This window comes from Meleagris gallopavo, chromosome 10 (genome assembly GCF_905368555.1).
Source record: "Meleagris gallopavo chromosome 10, MGAL_WU_HG_1.1, whole genome shotgun sequence".
NCBI classification, from domain to species: domain Eukaryota; kingdom Metazoa; phylum Chordata; class Aves; order Galliformes; family Phasianidae; genus Meleagris; species Meleagris gallopavo.
In genome coordinates, this window is record NC_139413.1 from 3,917,038 (window position 1) to 3,938,096 (window position 21,059).

Here is a 21,059-nt window from a genome sequence, read left to right on the forward strand (position 1 = left end):
TGAAGGTGGTAACCATGCTCGTAAGGGTTGTTAATTTTCCTTACCACTTACAGTTAAAACATTTTGCCGGGAGTCAGATGAGCCTCTTGCTTTTAGATCCTGAGGAGTAAATATGGGAACTCTGAAGCATCACTGATGTGAAGTCATTACATGTGGTATTTAAATGCACTTTGTTTTTTGCCTGTTTTCTCCCAGAAGCTGGAGAAATTCCATGTTGGGTCATATGCAGCGTGGGTTTTAAGTATAGTAAAGGAAACCTTTGTAACGTGCTCTCAAAGGAGCCTGCCAGCAATATCACAATGAGAAATAACTTGTTTTGGAGAATGCTGTGTGCAGATGAGGCAGGCAGACATGCCTTTGGTGCAGGTGTGACTCTACATGCTGATAATCTGATTTGTTTCAGAAGTTAGAGACAGATTGGCCATCCTGATTCCAAAGTAAATTGGGATTGCTCTAAGTGAAGGGGAAAAGGGAACTCCTAGCAGGCACAAGTGCTTGTGGGGAAATAAAAGGTTGTTTTAATTTAGAAATCTGTACATGCAGCAGTATACATGTAAGCCCTTAAAGAAATATAACAACTACATTGGTAGAAATGCTGGTTGAGGCACAGAGCTGATGCTCTGGATTTGTAGCTTTAATGCCTCCCAAGCAGAGGCATCCCTTACAGCTTTCCTGGAGAAGGGCAGCAGCGTGGTGCCTTATGCTTGGTGAGTCACTGGGAGGGAAAAGGCCCCGTGGCATGGGGTCTCGAGGCAGGAGAGGACAGAGGGCTGTGAGCTTGGGAAGAACTGAATGATCAAGTGTGTAGGAGAATGGGAAGGAGCCCCTGGATGAGATCCCAGATACCACCTTCCTATAAACAAGGGAAGGGGTTAAAAGCGTGAGGAAAGAGGGGGTGAGGGGAGACACAAAATGCAGAAAACAAATTCTCAGAGTAAAATGATATTTAGAGTGAAACTGTTGGAAGGGTGATCCTGGAGAATGTTTTTTGTTAACCTGAAGTGAGGCAACAGGAAGATGGAGAGGTTCCTGCTCTGAACGTGGAAACTGCTGATAGAGCAGGTCGGTCAGATTTTCTTTGGACTGTTGATGAGGATCTTAGAAACAATGTGAGGAACAGAATGATACACATCAGGAAGGGGATGGGTGGGAGGGAAGAAGGAAGAGATGCTAACAGCAGTGCCCTCCCACCTGCACAGAGCACTTGTCATCTCAAAGCTGACGTGATGTGAACATGGTGTGGGGCATCTGAGACATCTCCTTGGATTTTCTGTGCATCTGCTTTGTTTTTTCACAGAACAGGATCTAAGAAGCTCAGCTTATGTGGAATTGAAAGGGAACAGAAATGTTTGATGTTTATGGTACTTTGTAGAATCATTATACAAGCACGTATGGAAAGCCGAAAGGTAGGAAAACATGTACAATATGTGAAGAGGTAAAGAAAGGATGTCTTAATTGCTTCGGATAACTGCTAAAATGGCTTTCTTTCAGTTAAAATGCAGCGTCATGCATTGTGCAGCCTTTTATTTTAAGGCTGAGAAACAGAATAAAAGTAAACAGGGAGTAAGAAACCTTTTTTCTTGTAGCACCCTCTCTGCACACTCCCACATAGATTTATTGACAAGGCTGTTTGGACAGTGTGTGCAGACAGACTGGCACTGTGCAAGCACAACAGTAGGTTGGGAATCAGAGAAATTTGCTTCAACTTGGTCCAAAAATATCTGTAATTGCTTAGACAAAAATAGGCTGAGAGTATCACCGTGTGCAGCTTAGGTAAATATTAATTACTTGTCAGCTCATCAACTTCATAAAATGAAATAGGTGAGATTGCAGAATGAAGATTATTAATGAAGGGAAGGGACTGAGACCCAAAAAGTAAGTAGAAAGAAAATGAGCACCTGTAGGGGCGTGAGGGACGACTTAGCAAATAAGGAGGCTTGAGTGACAGATGTGCAATTATTAGAACATCTTGTGGTGTGGCAACACCTAGCAGCATCTTCCAAGACTAGGAGAACAGGTCTAGGCTGATTCTCACTTACAAATCAGTGTTTCTTTTTTATATGAGGAGGACAATTTCCCACTGTCAGGAGTGTGGATGTTTTCAGCATTGATGAAACCTGTTCCTTAGGCAAGAGCTGTGAGCACCCGCTTCTAAAGAAGGTACCATATAGGGTGCCTGCAAAAACAGAGGCATTGAAACAGGAAAAGGGAATGAGTCAGTGTCTCTGATCAGCAGTTTCTGATAGATAGCCCATTGCACAGCACTTTCATGAGGGATGTGACGAGTGAGTACATCTGGGTTTGGGCTGCTTTTGGGTTAGTCACTATCTGTAACTTGGCTGCTGTCCTGCAGGATCCTTCAGTTTTGCGTTCAGCTGCAAATGCAAATCTCTTATCGCTGTGATAGGCTGTTCCCTTTTCTCCCCCACACCCCAGGCCTCACCTTTTTGGTACCGCAAATCTGATATGCCCATAAACATGAGTTTGTTGAAGCTCAACTCAGGCATAAGATTTGTTTCAATTACCAAGTGTGTTTAATTACTTGTCTCCCAAGGTCCCCAAGAAATGCTTATCAACATTTTTAAAGTGGATTCTTAAGTCAGGATTTTAACCAGCTTCTAAATTTCTCAAGGAAGGCAAGAACTAAAGTGAAGAGCTTTATCATTATGTAACTGTTGACGTGATTCCAAAATTCCCGATTATTAATTCAGAAGAGGCCACGAATTTTCAAGTTTTTTGGTCTTTCCAATCTGAAAAAAAATCTGTCTGCAGTGGAGAAGCTCTTTTCTGCCTACTTCTGTTCTTTTTTAAAGCTCCCAGCTTACTATAAGTGGTGTTAAACGCTTGTGATGCTGTTCCTCTGTTTCATCTGAAATCTCTCCATCATCAGACTAGAAATCCCAGGAACAAGGTTTATACTTAAGAAGCATGTTCAGCAGCAGGTGAGATGTGATGCTGTTTGAGAGATGAAAGCCTGAGCTGTGAACCTGCCCTTGTTACATTTTGGAAATGACCTGTGAAACATGGTCAGGGTTGTCAGGATTGTCAGCAAGCCAGAGCAGGGCTGGGCCATTCAGGATTGCTGAAGGCTCAGCAGGTCAAAGAGCAGGGCAACAAAGCTGCACAAAAACCTGCTGGCAGCCTGATGTGCTGATCGAGCCCTGACTTTGTAATGCATAGTGGTTCCCCTCGGTCCTGGTGCAGAATTGCTCCTGATGCAGCTTGCAGAATTCCCTAGTGAAATAATAGTATCAAGTGTTTCTAAAGGCACTGTAACAAAAGCAGTCTTTCTCTGGTGAGGAGTGTTCTGCATCATATGAGTGTTACTGCACCAATAGCCCTCCTTTGGTGTGCAACCCAGCCACCTTTTCCTGTTCCAGATGGTGAGTACAAGAAGGTGCTGTGGCTTAGGGGCAGGACCTCAACCCTCAGACACTCTTCCTGCTAATGGCTCAGGTTCTCTCTGAAGATAAATCCTATCTCTGGTATGCAGCGGTCGGTTTGCTTTTGGCACTGGCTGCAGTGTGCTGTGGCCTGTTTGCTTTTCCCAAGGACGCAAAAGACCCCGTGGACTGAGCCACCAACCTCCTCCTTGACCCTGGCAGTAAGCTGTCCCTGCCCCAGGCTATTCTACCGGCCACTGTCACTCTTCTTACACATTGCTAGCAGGGTGCTTCAAGCCAGCCCTTCACCTCACTGGATTAAAAGAATGTTTCAGTCATCCTGTGCCAGAAAGAGAACAAAGGTACTGAAGGAGGGCACTTAAAAGAAAAGGGACTGCATGAATTCCTCAGCTAGAAGTCAGATGGTGGAGAAATCTACCCCACAGGAGCTGCATAGGTGTGGGCATAGCATGGGTTCCCTGAGCAAGGTGCAGCACCTCAGTGCTTCTAGGGCATGCTGCATCCCTCCAAAAACGTCCTCTGAAGAACAGAGAGCGTGCCAAACGGAGAAGCACCAAGTGGTGTCTCCAGATGTAACCTGAAAATCTAACCTGTGACCTTCATTGAATGAGCGTAGCATAAACTTACCAAAATTACTCTGACCTCAGATCGTTTAGCAAAGGAGCTGCTGTAAATATGTGCCAACAAAGAGAATGGCCGTAGCAGAGTTAACCGCTGGGGATTTGGGAAACGTGTCTTTAAAAATGAGCACTGTTTGAAGGAGACAAATAGACTGGCTGTAGTGACAAACAGCATTCTCTTAAGGTCATTTTTAATGCTAAGTGCATGAAAGTCAGGAAATGCCAGAACCAGTTTGCGAGAGGCAGCGTAGCTTCTAAAATAGTGCAGCGTCTCATGCATCTTTTACAGCCTTCAGTACAAATCTGATGTGGGTGGCAGCCCTGCCTGCAGCAGGGAGCTGGAGCTCGGTGAGCTTCAAGGTCCCTTCCAACCCAAACCGTTCTGCCATTCCAGATGCCGTTCCAGAAGATGCTCTTTTTTTGTTTGCTAATACTCTGGTTGAAAAGTGATGCTCTCAGCGGGGTTGCAGGCTAACAGCTGTCTGCATTTTTTCCTTCAGGTGCCCACCGAGGGGTTGCAGGAGCCTCAGGATGCCACCAAAGGCCGCTGCCTGCGCCGCACAGTGAGCGTGCCCTCCGAGGGCCAGTTCCCAGAGTACCCACCAGATGGGGCCTCCAAGCTGGGTAAGTGAACCGCAGCAGATGGGTTTTAATTTCTAGCCACGTGCTTCCCAGGCAGCATCTCTGTGCAGCAGCCCGCGGAGGTCGGCACCTTGCAGCCAGATGCTGTCTGTGCCTGCCTGCCTGCAAAGGGGTTTGCACAGCAGGGTTAATGTCACTGAGGCTGTGCGGGGTGCTGGAGAAGCTGGGCTGCTGTGGGACACGTGGAGGCTTGTAACTGCGTGTGTGAGGGTACTGATAGTGCTGGGGCAGTGCGATAGGAATACGACTTCTGCTGGTAGCTTGAAGGTGTTTTTGCTGTGACGTAAGCTTCCCAAGTCCAGTCCAGGGTTTTTCTCCCTTCCTTATTCCAGACCATATCTGGCTGCATTAAGCGTCGCTGCAGCTCTTTCCAAGGCACTGATTAGGGGAGGCAGTAGCCACACACAAAGGTATTCTTCTTTTCATTCCCCATTTGTGCAAAAAATTGCCCAGGCATAAGCTGTGAGTTACTGATAGAAGCTGGGAGCAATCCTTCTTTAGTTCATCTCTGAAATATCAATCCTGAGAGAGAGGGAGCTCTAACAAAAACTACTGTACACCTCTAAACAGTAAACCAGCTCTGATTACATTGTTATCAGAGGTGAAGAGCAAGTAAGGTATTTTTCATTTCATAGGCTCGTGTGTTTTATGCCAAAGAATTTTATTTTCTAAGTATCATTTTCTAATGACACTCAAGTCATTAAAAGAGAAACTACTGTGAAGCTAAACATAGAGAATCTCACTCTTCTGAATAGTTAATTAACAGATTGCAAGTGTAGCACTTGTTTGTTCAAACTTGCTTGTAGCACTACCTAACCCTTCCTTATCTGGGGGAGGAAGATAGGGATGTTTTTTTGTTTTGTTTGTTTTGTTTGACTCATGGATTAGGAGTCTGAGAAGAAAGAGGCAGGTCAGTGATTTAGGGAGGGAAATTGCAAAATACTTGGGAATGAGAGAGGTAAATATAACTCCCATTGGATTTGTTTGTGGCATTTCAAATGCAGTGCAAAATGATCATCTTGTTTTGTCTTATGAACAAATATTCATTCTTGTTTGGAAGTAAAAGCAGTATTAAGCACATTTACATTGTGCTCCAGGCAAAGTACCTGCTCCAGGTGTGTGGTGGTGGGATGGCAGGGAATCACATCTAGCACAGCTGTGATAGGCAACAAACTTTGTTTACAGCTTTGCAAGTTAGACAGAACTCTAAAATCCAGGGGATTCCAGTGCTTACTTTTTCTATACCATGTGCAAACAATATGGAGAATTTACAGGCTTCACTGAGCATCTGAATAGGTTGAAATTCAAGTGTGACATTTTAACATGTAACCTCTCAACCTTCATTTTTCTTCAGATGCTGTAGGGAATAGGTGGCTGTGCTGTTTGGGCGCGTGCATTACAGAGTATTTTGTGACTGCTTTAGATGCGTGCTGCATCTTGTAGTCTGCTATTCAGTGAATGCCTGGCAGGAATCTATTAAAAGCACAAGGGAGACCCATATCCACATCATCTTCTCCATATGAGAACATTAGCAAATGGAAACATCAACAAAGCGTGTAACTAAAGGAAGAGGACGTGCAGTGGGTGGGGAGGAAGAAAGGCATGAGCTGGAGAAAAATGCAGCGATGTCCTATCTGTGAGAAGGGATGGGAGTAAGTGGGAGGGATGGCTATGCATAATCTGATAGCAGCACCCTAAGTGAGGTTCCCTTGTCTTCACATCCTGGTTACAAGTGCCTCATTCCATGATTACGCCTTGCTAATAAAGAATGTGGGTTAGTAGGGAGAGCAGTGGGAGTAGCTTTGTGTCAAGGTGTGGAGGCAGAGGGCAGACCAGTGTGGGAAACCACTGGACATCTTTATAGAGTAAGAAGGGGATAGTGGCAGCCAGGATGTATCGCCAGTACAGATGACTACAGGGCTAAATTAGCTTTGATATGAACACCAAAACCTGGAAGCAGAGGCTGATAAAATACCTAGTAGAGAAAATGCTAAGCAGAGCTGATAAGAATATCTCGCGTGTCCTAGGAAGGCATGTGCATGACATGGCAAGAGCAAGCTGTGCATCTTATAGTGATATCAGGAACTGTTACCTGTAGATGAGTTTCTAGGGGCTGGCACTAATGCAGAGGTTAACACATAGCAATGACATTTGTTTTGTTTCTCCCCGTAAGGTTCCTGTGCCTCTCTTGCCATTAAAAAAAATAATAATAATCAGGTAAAGAATATAAAATACATCATCTGTAGCACCTTTATAAAACATGAAGAGCATCATTATCAGATCAATCGATTTTTTTTCTTTTTTTTTTTTAATGGAGCAGTTGGAACAGTGAGTGGCAGTGCTTAATTAACAGCAAATATGTGCAACATTCTTTTATAGCCATGTGCACGCATCCTTGCAGCACCATTCTTAGGAAGTGTGTGGGAGAGGAACTACCCACGTTACAGCAGAGAGGTTGAAGCAAGAGATGTGTAACTCACCAGAGGTCAACACTAAGTCAAGTGTGCCTTACCCAAGGGCTGCTGGAGTCATTCTTGCCATCTCTTTCATTGCTACCCTTGCTGCAGGGTTGGCTCAGCTGTTTGTGTGGCAGCTGCTGACCCATCACGGTTTGCAGTCCTGCATACTAAGATAGGCACCAATTTCTACATACTTCAATGCAGTAAGCTGTAATTTGTGATGGTTCAGCAGCTGCTGGAGGAGCAGCTGAGCCATCCCTTCTGTGCAGGCCACCACTGTAGTCACTCCTGCACGAGAGCCAGAGGGACGGGCACACAGATTACACACAAGATAGAAGGTGACTTGTTTCAACAGCAAAAACTTGCAAGATCATTTGAAAAACTGCAGCTCTGGAGGATGCTCACTGCCTGCTAGCATAAGAGCTTGCCCTCTGCTCGCAGGAAGCAGAGAGATTGTTTCCAGTGTTGAAACTCTTAACTCTTGTCTGGAAGGGACGTTGTACACACAGCTGTGTAATCCAGCCCTCTTAAATGTATGCCATGAAATTTTCTTGGTAAGTAATCTCTGTCATTGCAGTAATACCTATCTGAGGGTGAATAGGCACACTCTTAACTATCTCATTTTCTTGCTAGGGTTTTTGTCTTGGCAGCTCTTATTGTCAGAAGTGCTTCCATTCAGGGAAGCTAAAAATGGAGCTGTAATTTATCCCAGACTCCAGCCTGACAGCCTCTTTCCTTTTTCTTTCGAGCATTGCTTTCAGTGGGCTCATTTTTTTATATGAAGTGTGTTATGGGCCCTAGAGACCAGAACCTGAGTGTTGGAGGAAGGGTTAACTCAAAATTCAAGTGAATGCATCCGTTGTGCTTGCCACCACGTCTGATTCAGATCCTGCTTTTTTTCAACAGGTGTATGGTTTTTTGTCAGGGAGATTGCAGTCTTGAGATGCAGAGGGAGAGGATCACTGTTTATAATAGTGGATTGAAATTAACCATTCATACAGTAAAAGCATGATTCAGATTTCCACCATTCATGCTATTTAATAGAGTAGTAGCACAGTTATCGCTTCCTTACCCAAAATAGTGTGCTTCCTTCTTGCTCTGCTTCCTTCTCACCACCTGCTCATACTAAATGAGAGCTGTTAAAGAGAATACGTAGTGAAAGTTTGATTCTGGCATCTGGGCCCATCTTTGTGGCACGAGGAAGGGATTTTTTGCCTGTGTGTGTGGAAATAGCAGGAGGGGATTGCAAGTGAGGAAATGGATGTTTTTAATTATTTTAAAATTATTAGGGGGGAGTGTCATGGGGGAGAGTTTTTTGAGATTCTCTGATGCCGATGTTGATGCAAATGGATTGCAGAGGGCTAATGATGTAGAGAGCTAATGTTGATGCAAATGGATTTTCTGTTCATATTTGGAGACAGAGTCATCTGAGAAGAAAATGAAGACTTTCACTTGTTGAAGCAAGTTAACCCTGTGCTTTCTCAGTTACATCTCACGTGAAGGTTTTTGATAAAAGACTGTGAGTGCTGAATGAAAACAGGTCAAAGACAACGATGCTCTGTGCACATCCTTCTTCTGTCCTCCCCATGAGTCACCAGTGCTGAGAATTTTTGTTTTCTCTCCAGTCACTGGGTCTAAAAACATGGGAAAATACAGCTTGTACCCTCCATACGTGTTAAATGCTAGTGTGCTGGTTCTTGCCTTCACTCATCTAATTGCTGTAAACAAAATTAACTTGGAGTATAGACGAGGAGCTCTGGCATAGAGGAGCAGTGGTCTGACCGACACTTCACTTGGCAGCAACACTGATTTAAACTTTTTCCATCTCCCTACCCCGTGCCAGTGAGTAAGTTCGTCTTCCTGCACTGTGCAGTCATTTATTTCTGCAGCTATTTTTTTAATCCAAGTCACTGCCCTGCCTTGTAGATGACCGTGCCAGCATGACTTGGGGAATGGTTCTGCAAGAGCAACGTGCAGCCAAATGTGAGAGGAGAGGAGGCAGGGACTCCTTCAGCTAGTTTTGTTGCTGACGAGTGTCTGGAAACACCAGTTCAAAGTGTGTTTTTTCTGGAATTTCTTGGCTGGAGGGAGGTAGAGTTGTCACCAAGGCTGAGGATGGTCTGGGTAGGCAAGCTGTGTGTGCCTTGTAGGAGATTCTATACAGGCAGCACTGTATACCCAGTGTCTGCTCCCCTTGCATCGTGCCCTGGCTCATCTTCCAAACTTTTGGGCTGTGGATGCACCTTCATTTGTCAGAGAACCAGAAGGCTTTCAGTGCCTCAGCTCTATCTGTGTTGTTTAATAGCTGATTCCTGTCACTGCTCTGCAGCTCCTACCCTCATCCTTTCCAGCCTACTGTCAGCATCTGCTCTTCCTGCTTGAGTGTATCTGTGCCCTCCAGAGTTGCTATTCTCTGAGCATCGCTGTAGAGATTGTCTTTGCAACCAGGAACATGACAATAGAAGATCAGTTGTGCTGATTTCCTGACCTCAGCACTACTGACATACTGGGAATACTGAGGCCAGTTTCAGGCCTGCCAGCTTAAGAAGAGTGTTAAGAACCTGGAGGCAGTCCAGCATGTCAAAAATATATAGGGAGCAAGACTAGAGTGCTTTTGATGTGTTGCAATGTGCCCCACTTGGGAGATCAGCAGTAAAATGCAAATAGCTAGGAAATTGGGCACCCTGACTTAGAACCATATCATAGAGTTGTTTGATCTGAAAGGGACCATGAAAGGCCATCTGGTCCAACTCCCTGCGCTGAACAGCTCCATCAGTGCTCAGAGCCTCATCTAACCTGATTTTGACTCTCTGCAGGGACAAGGCACCCACACCTGTCTGTTCAACCTGTGCCAATGCCTCACTGCCCTGTTCATAAAAACCTTTTTCCTTATATCTAATCTACATCTCCTCTCCTTTAGTTTGAAGCAATTTCCCCTTGTCCTGTCAGAACAGACCCTGCTGAAGAGTCTGTCCCCTTCTTTCCTACGGCATCCCTTTAGACACAGACTTCCTTGATCGTATAAATGCTTTGCATGTATAGAAAGGCTTTATGTAGATATAAAAACATAGAGATATTTACATGCATATGGTAAATATAGCAGTCGCCTCCTTGCTGCACTGTGATGCACTACACGTACAGTTTTGAAATTTAGCAAAGATGAAATTTTGAGGTTCAAAAATAGCATTTAACTTCTTGATCTTTGGATTTAGGTTGAGCAGTTGATGGATTTTATCTCAGTGATCACCCTCACTGCACTTACTCAAGCTCATTTTTTCAGTATCAATTCTGCTGAGTTCAGAAAATCCTCTGATCAGGCAAACAAGGGCAGAAGCGATAAAAACGAAGCACCAATCTGTTTTGGCTCTGGATCCATGCTGCATAGCTATCAGGTGACCGGTAAGCTGTGCAGAAATGCTGCCTCGGTGCCGTTGTAAAAGGTGATTATGTCCAGAGACCTGGAGATGGAGTGAGCAACAGCAGATGGGTTCAGTCACATCTAGCTTCCTTGCTGCCTGCCACGTGCCTCTCATGGTAGTTCTGCAAGCTGCTGCTGAGCCCTCCTACGTGGGATGATTGCACCGAGAAAGCAAACAGCCCATGCTCTTCCTTCAGGTAAAAACTTGGCAGGAGAGAACAGGCGTTAGCTGAAAAGATTTCTGGGGTTATTTCAGTAACTGCCGCTTCTAAGACGTAAGGTTGTTTGCAGCTAAATCAAAGCTGAGCCTTGCTTTCTGCATATTCCAGTTGGAATGAGTACTTTGTGATGAAAGGATAAATAAGACTTATTCCGTGCGCACCATGTAATTACAGTCCTGGTGCGCAGAGGTGTGGGATGAATGCCTGAAAAGGGTGACTGCTTGGGAGGGAAGGGGGGAGACGGTCTGCTTTGGAAGAAGAGAGATTGTTTGTGACCTGGTCAATGAAAAAAAATCTGCAATGCACCAAACCTTTCGTGTTCAGGAAAGATTTAAGAAATATGCAGGATTTTGAAATAATACCTTTCCTGCAACTTCTAACAAAGCTATGCTGGAAAGAGGGCTCTCTTCCATCACTCAGCCTTGCCTGTAAAGCATATCTGTTAGATAGGGAGGTTGGAGAAATGCAGTTAACAGCTCCCAGTATCTCAGCCTTACAGATTTGTGACGTGTTTTGATGAAAGAATTTTCCCCACAGCGCTGTCTGCTCTTTCACTGTGTTGCAATGTGCAAAATACCCATCTTCTGTCAACTCTCGGGATGCAGAGTAGGGACTCTGGGGGAAGGGAGTGGTTGTGGCAGGAAGATGGATACAGATGTGTTGACTTCATTTGTTTGCAGCTCTTTGGATTTGCCTGATTTGGGCTTGCATGGGCACGTTTGTATATAGGTGCACAAACATACATGAGAGAGATTCACATCCTCCTTTACATAGACCTGGGAATCCAAAGGATCAGATGTATCTTTTAAATGAGTATCCTCTGTGTTGCTGCTTTTGTTTTTTTCTCTTACCTGCAAGTCTTTTGTATCAAAATTCTACTTTGAAAGGCACCCAGCAGCTGGAAGATGACTGGGAGCAACACAGCAAGCACTGCTCTGTACTTGTGTTGTTCATCACAGCTTCCTGCTATGTTTGTGGAAGTCTCCTGTAAAATACAGCTGCCTCTGAATATTGTTAAATTATCAGAGAGCTACACAGAGAAGCACCTATTGCATGACACGTGTCCTGCTACCTTCAGCATCCACAAAAATTGGTTAGAAAACTTTGGGAAAAGCCCCAAAGTAACCTGAAATTTGGACTATGCGCAGTGCGATTCGCCTGCTTTGGAAGGATGGGAGGAATTGAGAAAGCCCTGCTTGAAATTAAAACAGACTCTGGGGATGCCTGTGTCTCAGTGACATTCCCTCTGGGTAATTGCAGTTATTTGTATACAGAAAATTGCCAAGCTGCTGTCTTTTCCTTCTTGTCTAACCCAAGCAAAACCAGAGGATTTTGTTTTGTTCTGAACGCTGCTGAAACTTTATTCCCTTGGCCGCAGATTGTCTGCGCCGAGAGCCAAGTTTCGTCATGAAGCAAATGTTATCTCTTTAGATCTTAAACCTTTTTAGAGCAGAAATTAACAGGGGTATGAACACACAGTCTGAACTCTCTCGTATGGCCACGTGCTCCGCTAGGGTTTTTTCTTGGAAACGTTGTTCTGCATCTTTTGCTGCTTCCAGCCTGCTCAACAAATTGCTTTAGAAGACTTGAAGGTTTTGTTATGTGAGCATATATATATATATATATGTTAGCTCTTGGGCCATTTGGCAGATGTGTTGCCTATGTTCTAATTCAACCCCAGTTCAGTAGAAAGGAAGCTATCGTTTTCCTTAGCTTTCACATCTATAAAAAAAAAAAAGAAAAAAGAAAAAGGTATTTATGAAATTCTTTAGGGAAATCTACCTTAAGTCGTGCATGAACTTCCCGAATGCATTGTTAAATGTTGTAGGCTTTCTTTTATAGCTGTTTGATCTTGTGGCAAAAAGTAATTACACTCCACCCAACCGTGTATATGCTGCTTTTTTCCTTCAGTAACAACCAACTTAACACTTAATGGAAAATTAACCTATCTTCTACAGCCTGAATTTCGTTATCTGAAGGCTTCTCTGCAGTTAATTTGAACGTTGAGCTAAATTAAAAAAAAAAGAAGAGGTTGATGTAATTAAATCTGTTTCAGACTCCTAGTTCCAGTACTTGTTGCTGACCGGTTTATTGCTTTAGCATGAACTGATAGATGCCAATGCAAATATTTATGATACCAGATTAAGTGCATCTCGCTTCAAGTTGGTATGAAATTAAATACACTAAATTCTCTCCGCTGCACACGTGTGTGCACGCTCCCGTCTCCCTGCTTTGCTACCAATCAGTGAATGGGTTCGATTTCATGCAGTGAAATTGTGCATATGTTCACGTTCATATTGTTCTTATAGGATCATAGAGTGGTTTGGGTTGGAAGGGATCTTCAAGCTGATCTAGTTCCAACCCCCTGCTATAGGTTTGGGACTCCTCTCACTAGACCAGGTTGCTCACAGGTTTCAGTAAGTGTGCTCGGCAGACTATTAAAAGCATCATGTTTTTTTATCTTAATGAGTCTTGGAACATGGGACTGCCACTTGAGTTTTATTTCCCATGGTCGTGTGTTGTTTCTGGGAAGCCTGAACCTGTCTTTTCTTTTCCTGTACCTCCCCCTCTTCTCAGCATGTGCTCTGTACACAGCTGTATTTTGGAGATTGTCGTGACAAACCAAAATGGACAGGTAGTGTTGGCTGGAAATGCACCATAGTAATCAATGAGCTGTCCTGCATCTTCTCTCTGGTGTGCTAAAAACTGAATCCTTATATTTTTGTTTTGCTCTGCTTTATGAAGGTAAGGATTGCTGTTGTGGCCCATGGCAGGTCTCCTTCTGTGCTTCTGATCCATTTAGGAGATTTTCTTCCAAATAATTAGTTCTGGCTGGGAATGCAGAACTTGGCTAAGAAAGCTACAGTGAGGCAAGAAATCTATTGTCAGTTATACATAGGTTGCTCCAGAAGTAATGCCTCCAATTTCTTTCCATGGAAGCTACTACAGATACAGATGACCCTCTGTCATCATCTGTCTCACAGCAACAAAAAGGAATGGAATATTGGTGGGAAGGTTCAGCCTCTACCACCATCCCACCAACATCCTCCTCCTCCATCGCAAGCCAACAATAAAATTACTTTTGAGGCAGCCCTTGTATATTGAGTTTTTCCATGTAGGGCCTCAGGAGATTTGTTTTCCATCAGGCAGTAATTGTACTTACTTACATAGCACTTTATATCTTGAAAATGGCCTATGAAGATGAGCTAATTAATCTGCACAGTGCCTCTGGGAAGCATGCAAGTCAAGCTTTTAAAAAATAAATTAAAAAAGCAAATTTTATAGCGCTTCCTGTGCCATCCTGTGATATTTACACTTCAGTGGGGCAGTGACATATCTCCTGTGGGCAAACTGCTATTATAGCTACACCAAAAAAAAAAGTGCATAATACGTATGGTGGCTTAGTTATTAAATGAGACTTATTCAGGTGTATACTGGATATTTTACTAACCTGCTGCTCCTTTTGTAATTGAGTGCTCTACCATAGCAGAAGAAGAAAAGAATTAGAACTGTGATTTTATCTTCAAAAGAGACAAAAATGTTTCAGCAGCACGACAGAGGGATAATTCACTTAAAAGAAAAAAAATAATAAAGCCACAAAGGAAAAGTGGGCTGTTGAACTCTACTGGAGTTCATCATCAGCTCTTCTAGCAGGCACCTCTGTGTCGCAGGCAAATCCCCGATTCCCTGAAGAAGCCCTGGAGATGGAGAGGACTGTAAGTTCTAGTGGTGATTAGTGCCCATTAAGATTCAACTCGGTGTCCAGTAAGTGCTTCTGGCTACAAGCTAATAATTCCTGATGTATGGTTGAGATTGCTTTATCTTGTGTATTATCCAGCAAAGAACTGATGCTTTCTTTTTCTGTTGTGTTTTTGTTTTGTTTTCACGAGTTTTCTTTGTCTTTCCATTTCAACTGCAGTGGTTTGCTTGACTAGCAACCTCTTCTTTGCCAAGAGAGCTACATGTTGTTTTGGTAAGGGTCTGACCAGTGAGATCACTGAAGAACTGAGTCACTGAGCTCCTCTTCACAGATGGACTTTCCCCACTTTTTGTTGGTGTATAGCAAGAAAGTCTATAGCAGCGATCACCAACTTTGCTGACCCCAGGGTATCAGCATGATGCAAGTAATGAGTGCTTTCCTTTTTCAGCCAACTTCATCACCCACTGACTGTGGCAGGCACTGGACCGGACTTCCCATGGGCTGAGTGGTGGGAGTTGCCAGTCTAAAGGCTGGGAAAACCCAAAGGAAGCATCTAGAGGCTGGTCTGTAGGGGCTCACCATTGAGTTAGTGCTCTGGTCTTCCTTGGACCATGAGGGTGAGGCATTAACCATTCTGCCCAGGACTGGGTGGGAAGGACTGCAGTGATGCTTTCTGTTAGGTTGTAAAGACTGTGAGTTTTGGAAGAGGTGTTGTATTCCTTGCATTGCTTATGTAGGGCGTGGTGGGCTGACCTGGGCACCCAGCTACTCAACAAGACAAGGAGAAAATAAGATTGAGAATCTGGAGTGACAAGATGAAGGTTGCAGTCTTCTGGAAGTAACGTCTAGTCCTAGACTTCCAAAATTGCATTTCAAATACCTGAAACTGAGTAATTTCTGGAGTACTTCAAAGTATTAGTTAGTAGCTTTGGGTTTTTTCCTTTTTTTTTTTTTTTTTTTTTTTTTCCCATGAAAGCGTTAGAACCCTTTGAAGAGTCACACAGACCCAACTGCAGCATACCAGCCCTTAATTTTTCCATCTCTTCTATCATGCTTTGTGGTATACACGAATTGTCTGATGTTGCTCCACCCTCAGCAGAGATGCTTTTCTGTGGTGCTGTGAATGTAGTTGGTAAAAAAAAAAAAAAAAAAAAAAAAAAAAAAAAAAGCGCTGTGGAATGACATGTTCTATATAATTACTGCAGTATTTGTTGGTTTTTTTTGGTGACGGAGAGGAGATTGCAATCGTTCACAAGCGGTTACTGGTTTTTGCCTGAATCTCAATCAGCTGAGGTCATGAGACTGTTTTGCCCTCCCAGTTCCAGCAACTGGACATTTCTAAGCAGCTGGTCAAACGGATCTGACTGTTTATGTTGCTGTACTGCTGTCACTGACAGGTTTGGGAGGTCCTTTTTTGGTTTTCCTTTGGATTTTGAGTTGCAGTTCCATTCTAGTGCTTATCTTTACGCTACGGTTCAGCAGTTTGTTTTAGAGAGCAAGGGAGCAATTAGTTTCTATTCTTTAGTTAGCAGTCAGAGTTGTTTAAGTAGGCCTTCAGAAGTCTCTTTTTCAAGGTCTGTGCTGTGCCCTACATGCAGATTTCTCACGTGAGCTTTGGCTAAGGGTAGCGTGACCGACGGTGCTGTTTCTTCCAGGGAATGGCTGCAACAACGACGTTCCCTAAGGAAGTACCCAGGTGGGTGGCACTGGAGGAGAAGGAGCACTGAATGCCACGATACAAAGTTGGAGTAAAGCAGTTCAAATCGCTCTCCTGCCTGCACCCAGCGCACTGAAAGCTGCTGGTCTCGGCTCTTCACAAGCAGTTTTAGCCAGTTCAGCAACAGGCTGGGCAGCTTTGCATTCCTCCTGCATGCGTGCTTGCCTGCTCCGGTCCCCGCCTGGCAGGTGGGATCTGCTGGGAATCCAGCCCTGGGCTTTTACACTGATCCCACTTGACACACTGCTCTCAGCAGGGGTTTTTCAATGTAGGCGACATTATGACGGCGGCAGTGAGCAAAATGTCCAAGTTTCTGCTTCTGCATCTTTAAGAGCAGCTTTTGTGTTTTTCTCAGGAGCAACATTACACCTGGAAGTTCAGCTCTTGGCCCTCGTAAAATAAACAAGGAAAGAGCTCTGAAAAAGCTTAACCATTTCCAGCTTAACCAACAGACTCAACCAGAGTCGTAAATCACAGTAGGAATTAGCAGAAACAACAACAACAAAGGCAGCTCAGGATGCAGAGAAAAGAAAAGTTTGTCGTCTTTCTTTTTTCGGTGCATCTCGGGGCTTTGTTAGTACTGCATACTTCTGGCTGTAGAATGGTTGAAGTGGGGCAGTGTCTGCAAGCAAAGTTGGGGTTTGGTGAGGCACATTTGGAGTCACAGCTACTCGTTCAGCTGACAAAGCCGTGTTTTCATCTTGACTTCTTGCAGTCGGGAACGGCTTTCAATGCTACCAGCCTCTTAAGTTTCCCTGCTGCTGCTTTTAGACTTGGAGTCAGCTGCTCCAAACCCCTGAGTTTTCTCAGCATCGGGCGTGTTTTTGCTTCAGAGCCGTCTCCTCCTGCCCACACCCCCTCCCACTCCACCCCAAGTGCTGGCGCTGGCTCTGCGCTCCCCCAGCCACCCCCGGGACAGGGAAAATGAAGCGTCTCCCCATCCCGTGGCTGCGTGCGAGGGGAGGCGAGCCACCAAGGGCAGCTATTGTTGCACCAGAGCCAAGGAGCTGAATAGAACTGCTCGTGCTCCACGGGCTTCAGCTCTGGCTTTTCTGCATTCCAAACCGTCTGCGGCAGAGAAAACAGAGCAGGAGGGAAGCATGCAGAGGCTGTGCTGACTTTCTGCTTGGTGCGGTGGTGGGACCATGGTGGAGGGAGGAGGATTGCGGCGGAATGCAGCTCGCAGGTGAGATCCTTGCTGACATCACCGTGCAGATGGGGACGGGGCTGCTGCAGCTGTCCGGTCAGGCAGGATGGGGCACATAGGTGTTGTGCTGGAAGTTTGAAGTGACTAGCTTGAATGTAACTAGAAACTTCAAGGGTTCTGAGCTTTTCCTCGCTGCTTATCTGTATCCACCTTTTCCATTTCAGTTTCATACATAGTGTTTTTTGAAGGCATATCTGCATGCGTTTAAGTAGTTGACAGGGAGAAAATGGATTACTGGTACTTCTCTGCTGGCTGGCGTGGAATTGAGATGTGTTAGTATTCAACCCTCACACAGACGAGAAGGAAGTTTGTGTGGTGGCTTCCAAAGTTCAGAACGTGGCTTACTGCTCCTTACGTTGTTGGGTTGACTGTCTCTCCCTCTCCCTGAAAGGCTTTCCTTACCTCCCGTACATCACTACATGCATGCTGTTGTATGATGTCAGGTCTCTGGATGAGGCCAGACATCCCTCTTGATGGGCAGCTGTGGGAAGATCTCTCAGGGTTTACCTGCTGCTGGCACTGTGTGATGTCTCCAGCATGTGATATTGCCAACCTTGTTTCCTGTCCTCCAGTGAGCACTGGGAAATCAAAGCAGTTCAAGCAATCCTACAGGCTGCTCATAAATACAAGAGGATTTGTTTTCTGTACAGTAGTGCTGTGTGCTTTTCTAACAGTCTTTGTCTTAAGATGTTAAATTATAGCAAGCTGGAAAGCACTTTATTTTTATGCCTTTGGATCTAGTTAAGATATTTTTCAGAGACTGCATAAGCAGTAAGTGATACCTACCAAAACCAAGAATGGAAACTTCACAGTTAATTTTTTTCTGCCTTGGAAACAGCTTTTAATAGGTACTGATTATGAAGTCCTTCCTTTCCTTCTCTCCTGTAGACCAGGGAGAATACTAATTTGCTGACTCGGAGGGACTGTTTTTGTTAGCCTGAGCCAATGAAGTTGTGCAGCAGCTGCTTTTGAATTACATGATCAGAAAATGAAAACCTTCTGCGTTAGCCTTTTTGGGGCAAACGCGTTTCTTCCCAAATCGAGCTTTCAGCAAACTTTAGAAGGACTCATGGCAACGCAGTCCTGGGCCCTTTCGGGTTTAATTTAGGTGATCCCAGGCTGGTTGCCAGGATGTACCCTTTAGAGTTTTCAATCTTTGGCTCAGGGCAGCCTGGTCTGGTGGTTGGCCACCCTGCCCACAGCAGATGGGGTGGAAACTAGATGATGTCCTTTTCAACTGGGCCACTCTGTGATGATTCTATGATATGGAATTGAAATTACTGGCGATCTCTTGAAGGCAGATGTGAGTAGGAGCGCTTCAGATTCTTCGTGTTGTGCCTGGTTTTATGTGGTACTCTGAGGGTGCTCTTGCACTGTCTGTCTCTAAAATGTGGGAGGGGGAAAGATGCGTAATTCTGATGAATGCTTAAGGTGACTTCTTTCAGAGAGATCTGTCATGGCTCTTTAGAGTCCATGGGAACAAACCAGCTTCATTTGTAGGTAGGTGGGAGGAAGGGGCATTCTGGTACATCGAGGCTTGACCTGCTGTAAGTACATAAGTCAGAAAATTATGTGATGCAGGAGAATACAGTGAGCGGATGGTGTTAGTAAATGGTTTGTTGGCATCAAGAGACGGATCCATTTTCTAGCCTGTAGAGGTAGGTACCTTTTCAAAGCTTTAATTCTCCACAAAGGGAATACTTCCTTTTATCTTTTATCCAGATTTCCTGACTAATTGGTATCAAGCAGCACAAATGTTTTTTAGGAGAGCTAATAATTGGTGGGATTTGAAGATGGGCCAATGGCAGAACGGAGACCTAATGATCCCATTCCACTTAATTTTCTATGTATTTGAGTGAGAGAGAAGGAGATCTGCACAAGTAATCAGCAAGCAGACAATGCAACTATAGTTTCTGCATACAGTATCAGCAATATCGTTTCCAAAAGTTAAATGTTCAGCGGACTTCCAATATATGAATTTAATGGGAAATGGTGCTGGAATTGTCATGGTAAACCCAGCTGTAAAATCCGGGTTGTGGACTTCTGTAATAGCTGATTATCTGAGCAGATAATGGCATTTACAAATAGCTGTGTCGAGCCTACATAGAGTTTCCTTACATAGCTGAACAGTGCTGCTCCTTACGCAGTGGATCTATTGTTATGCCACACAACATTGCATTTTTCTCCTCCTGCACCTGCAGCGAGCTCAGCAGGGTCTGAGGAGGGCAATGTTTGACGTGGATGCCTGCCAGAGAAGTGAAACAGCTCCATGGTGCATTTGCCTGGAGTAGACCTCTGGGCACCCTTCAAGTGTTGCCAACCACGGGCGTTCCAGTCTGGCATAGGAAAGAGGAGATTGAAGATACTCTTGTGTTCGTTTTCCTGCTGGTTCTGATCCGTTTTAGAGTATGCTTCAGTCAGATTTTCAGCTCGGTTGCACTCTGTCTGTGAAGACTAGGTCCTTTTTCTGGGGTGGAGGCTGTAATTGTCTACCCACTTGCTTGATTCCAGGAATAATTGGCTGCAGGAATAATGCCAAATGCTGCAAAATACAGCATGATTCCAGTGCCAGCGTTTTACAGCATTCATGTTCCCAAAGCCGTGCCCTGTTAAAGTCATGAGGTCACTCTGAAAAGTCAGATGCATTCTCTAGGGAAAGCTTTTGTTAGGGTGTTCAAGAAGACTCTTTAAGGTACAGTCAGCTGGAAATTAAGCCTGTGTCCATAAGATGGAGGACTTGGTGTTGGTACATCCTCATAAAAAATTTGCTAATCTGTACTGCCTCTTGTTGTGTTCCCTTCTTTCGCCACTAAATTTGGTCCCTAATTTGGAAACAGATTAAGGATTACAATCAAACTCCGTGTACTGCCTTTCTTATGCTTATCTTTAATGTTTGGAAAGACCTTAGGCTTTGGCAGTTGCGTTATTTTGATGCTTGCATAGAGATTAAGACAGTATTCTTATAAACACAGGTGGAACTGAGTTCCACCAAGAGGGAGGGAGGCCGTGTGATTCATAGGCAGGGTAGGAAGCCATATAGCTGGCCATAACCACTCATTCTCCAGAATGCTCCAGCTTCTTTGCTGCATACCTGGTAAGTGCAACTGCATGCTTTCGGGCTACTGGACACTGACAATTTCTGGCTGGTGGTTTTCTGTCTTGTTTCCTGGTGCTGGAGGTGCAGCTTGCTGTGAATTAGACTTTTTTTTTCTGTCTGTGCCAATCAAGAAGAGTTCACCTCCCACCTGACAATGTTGGTAAGACTGTGGTTTCTCACCATACAAAAGGAGCAAGCGGTGACCTCAGGGTGGAGTAGAGTTCCCTATTGGCACAGCAACCTCAACCCTGCTCTGCAAGAATCACTGGTATTTCGTTTGTTCTGAAAACAAGCAAGTTGAACTTCTTGTGGGAGTGCTACACAGAGCTAGCATTACCATGCACTAAAGCTTGCAGGAAGAGGGGAAGCAATCTGCAAGCCATTGGGGTGGTGTGGCAATTCCTGCATGATCCCAGCAGGAGTTGAAAAAGTTGTATGGTCAGGTGGGGATCGTGTATTGGCTTTTTGTTTGTTGGAGATGCCCTACAGTGAGTTTGTAATCTTGGTGAGAAAAAGGTCTCCTAGCTGTTTCCCTGCTCTTGTTGAAGTCTGCCCAAGCAGTAGGTCAGCAAGT

At 44.5% G+C, this 21,059-nt stretch overlaps 1 protein-coding gene across 11 annotated transcripts in view; it reads left to right on the forward strand.

The window, feature by feature from the left end:
- RASAL2 (RAS protein activator like 2) overlaps window positions 1-21,059 on the forward strand; it is a 154,123-nt gene that overhangs the window by 70,801 nt on the left and 62,263 nt on the right. For 10 of the 11 annotated variants that reach the window (XM_085232359.1, XM_085232360.1, XM_085232361.1 and 7 more), the window contains exon 3: window positions 4,525-4,648. In XM_085232359.1, the coding sequence (XP_085088485.1) occupies window positions 4,525-4,648 (124 nt within the window). Of the gene's footprint in view, window positions 1-4,524; window positions 4,649-17,049; window positions 17,368-21,059 lie in introns of those variants that run through there. The other variant, XM_085232365.1, reaches the window with a different exon arrangement.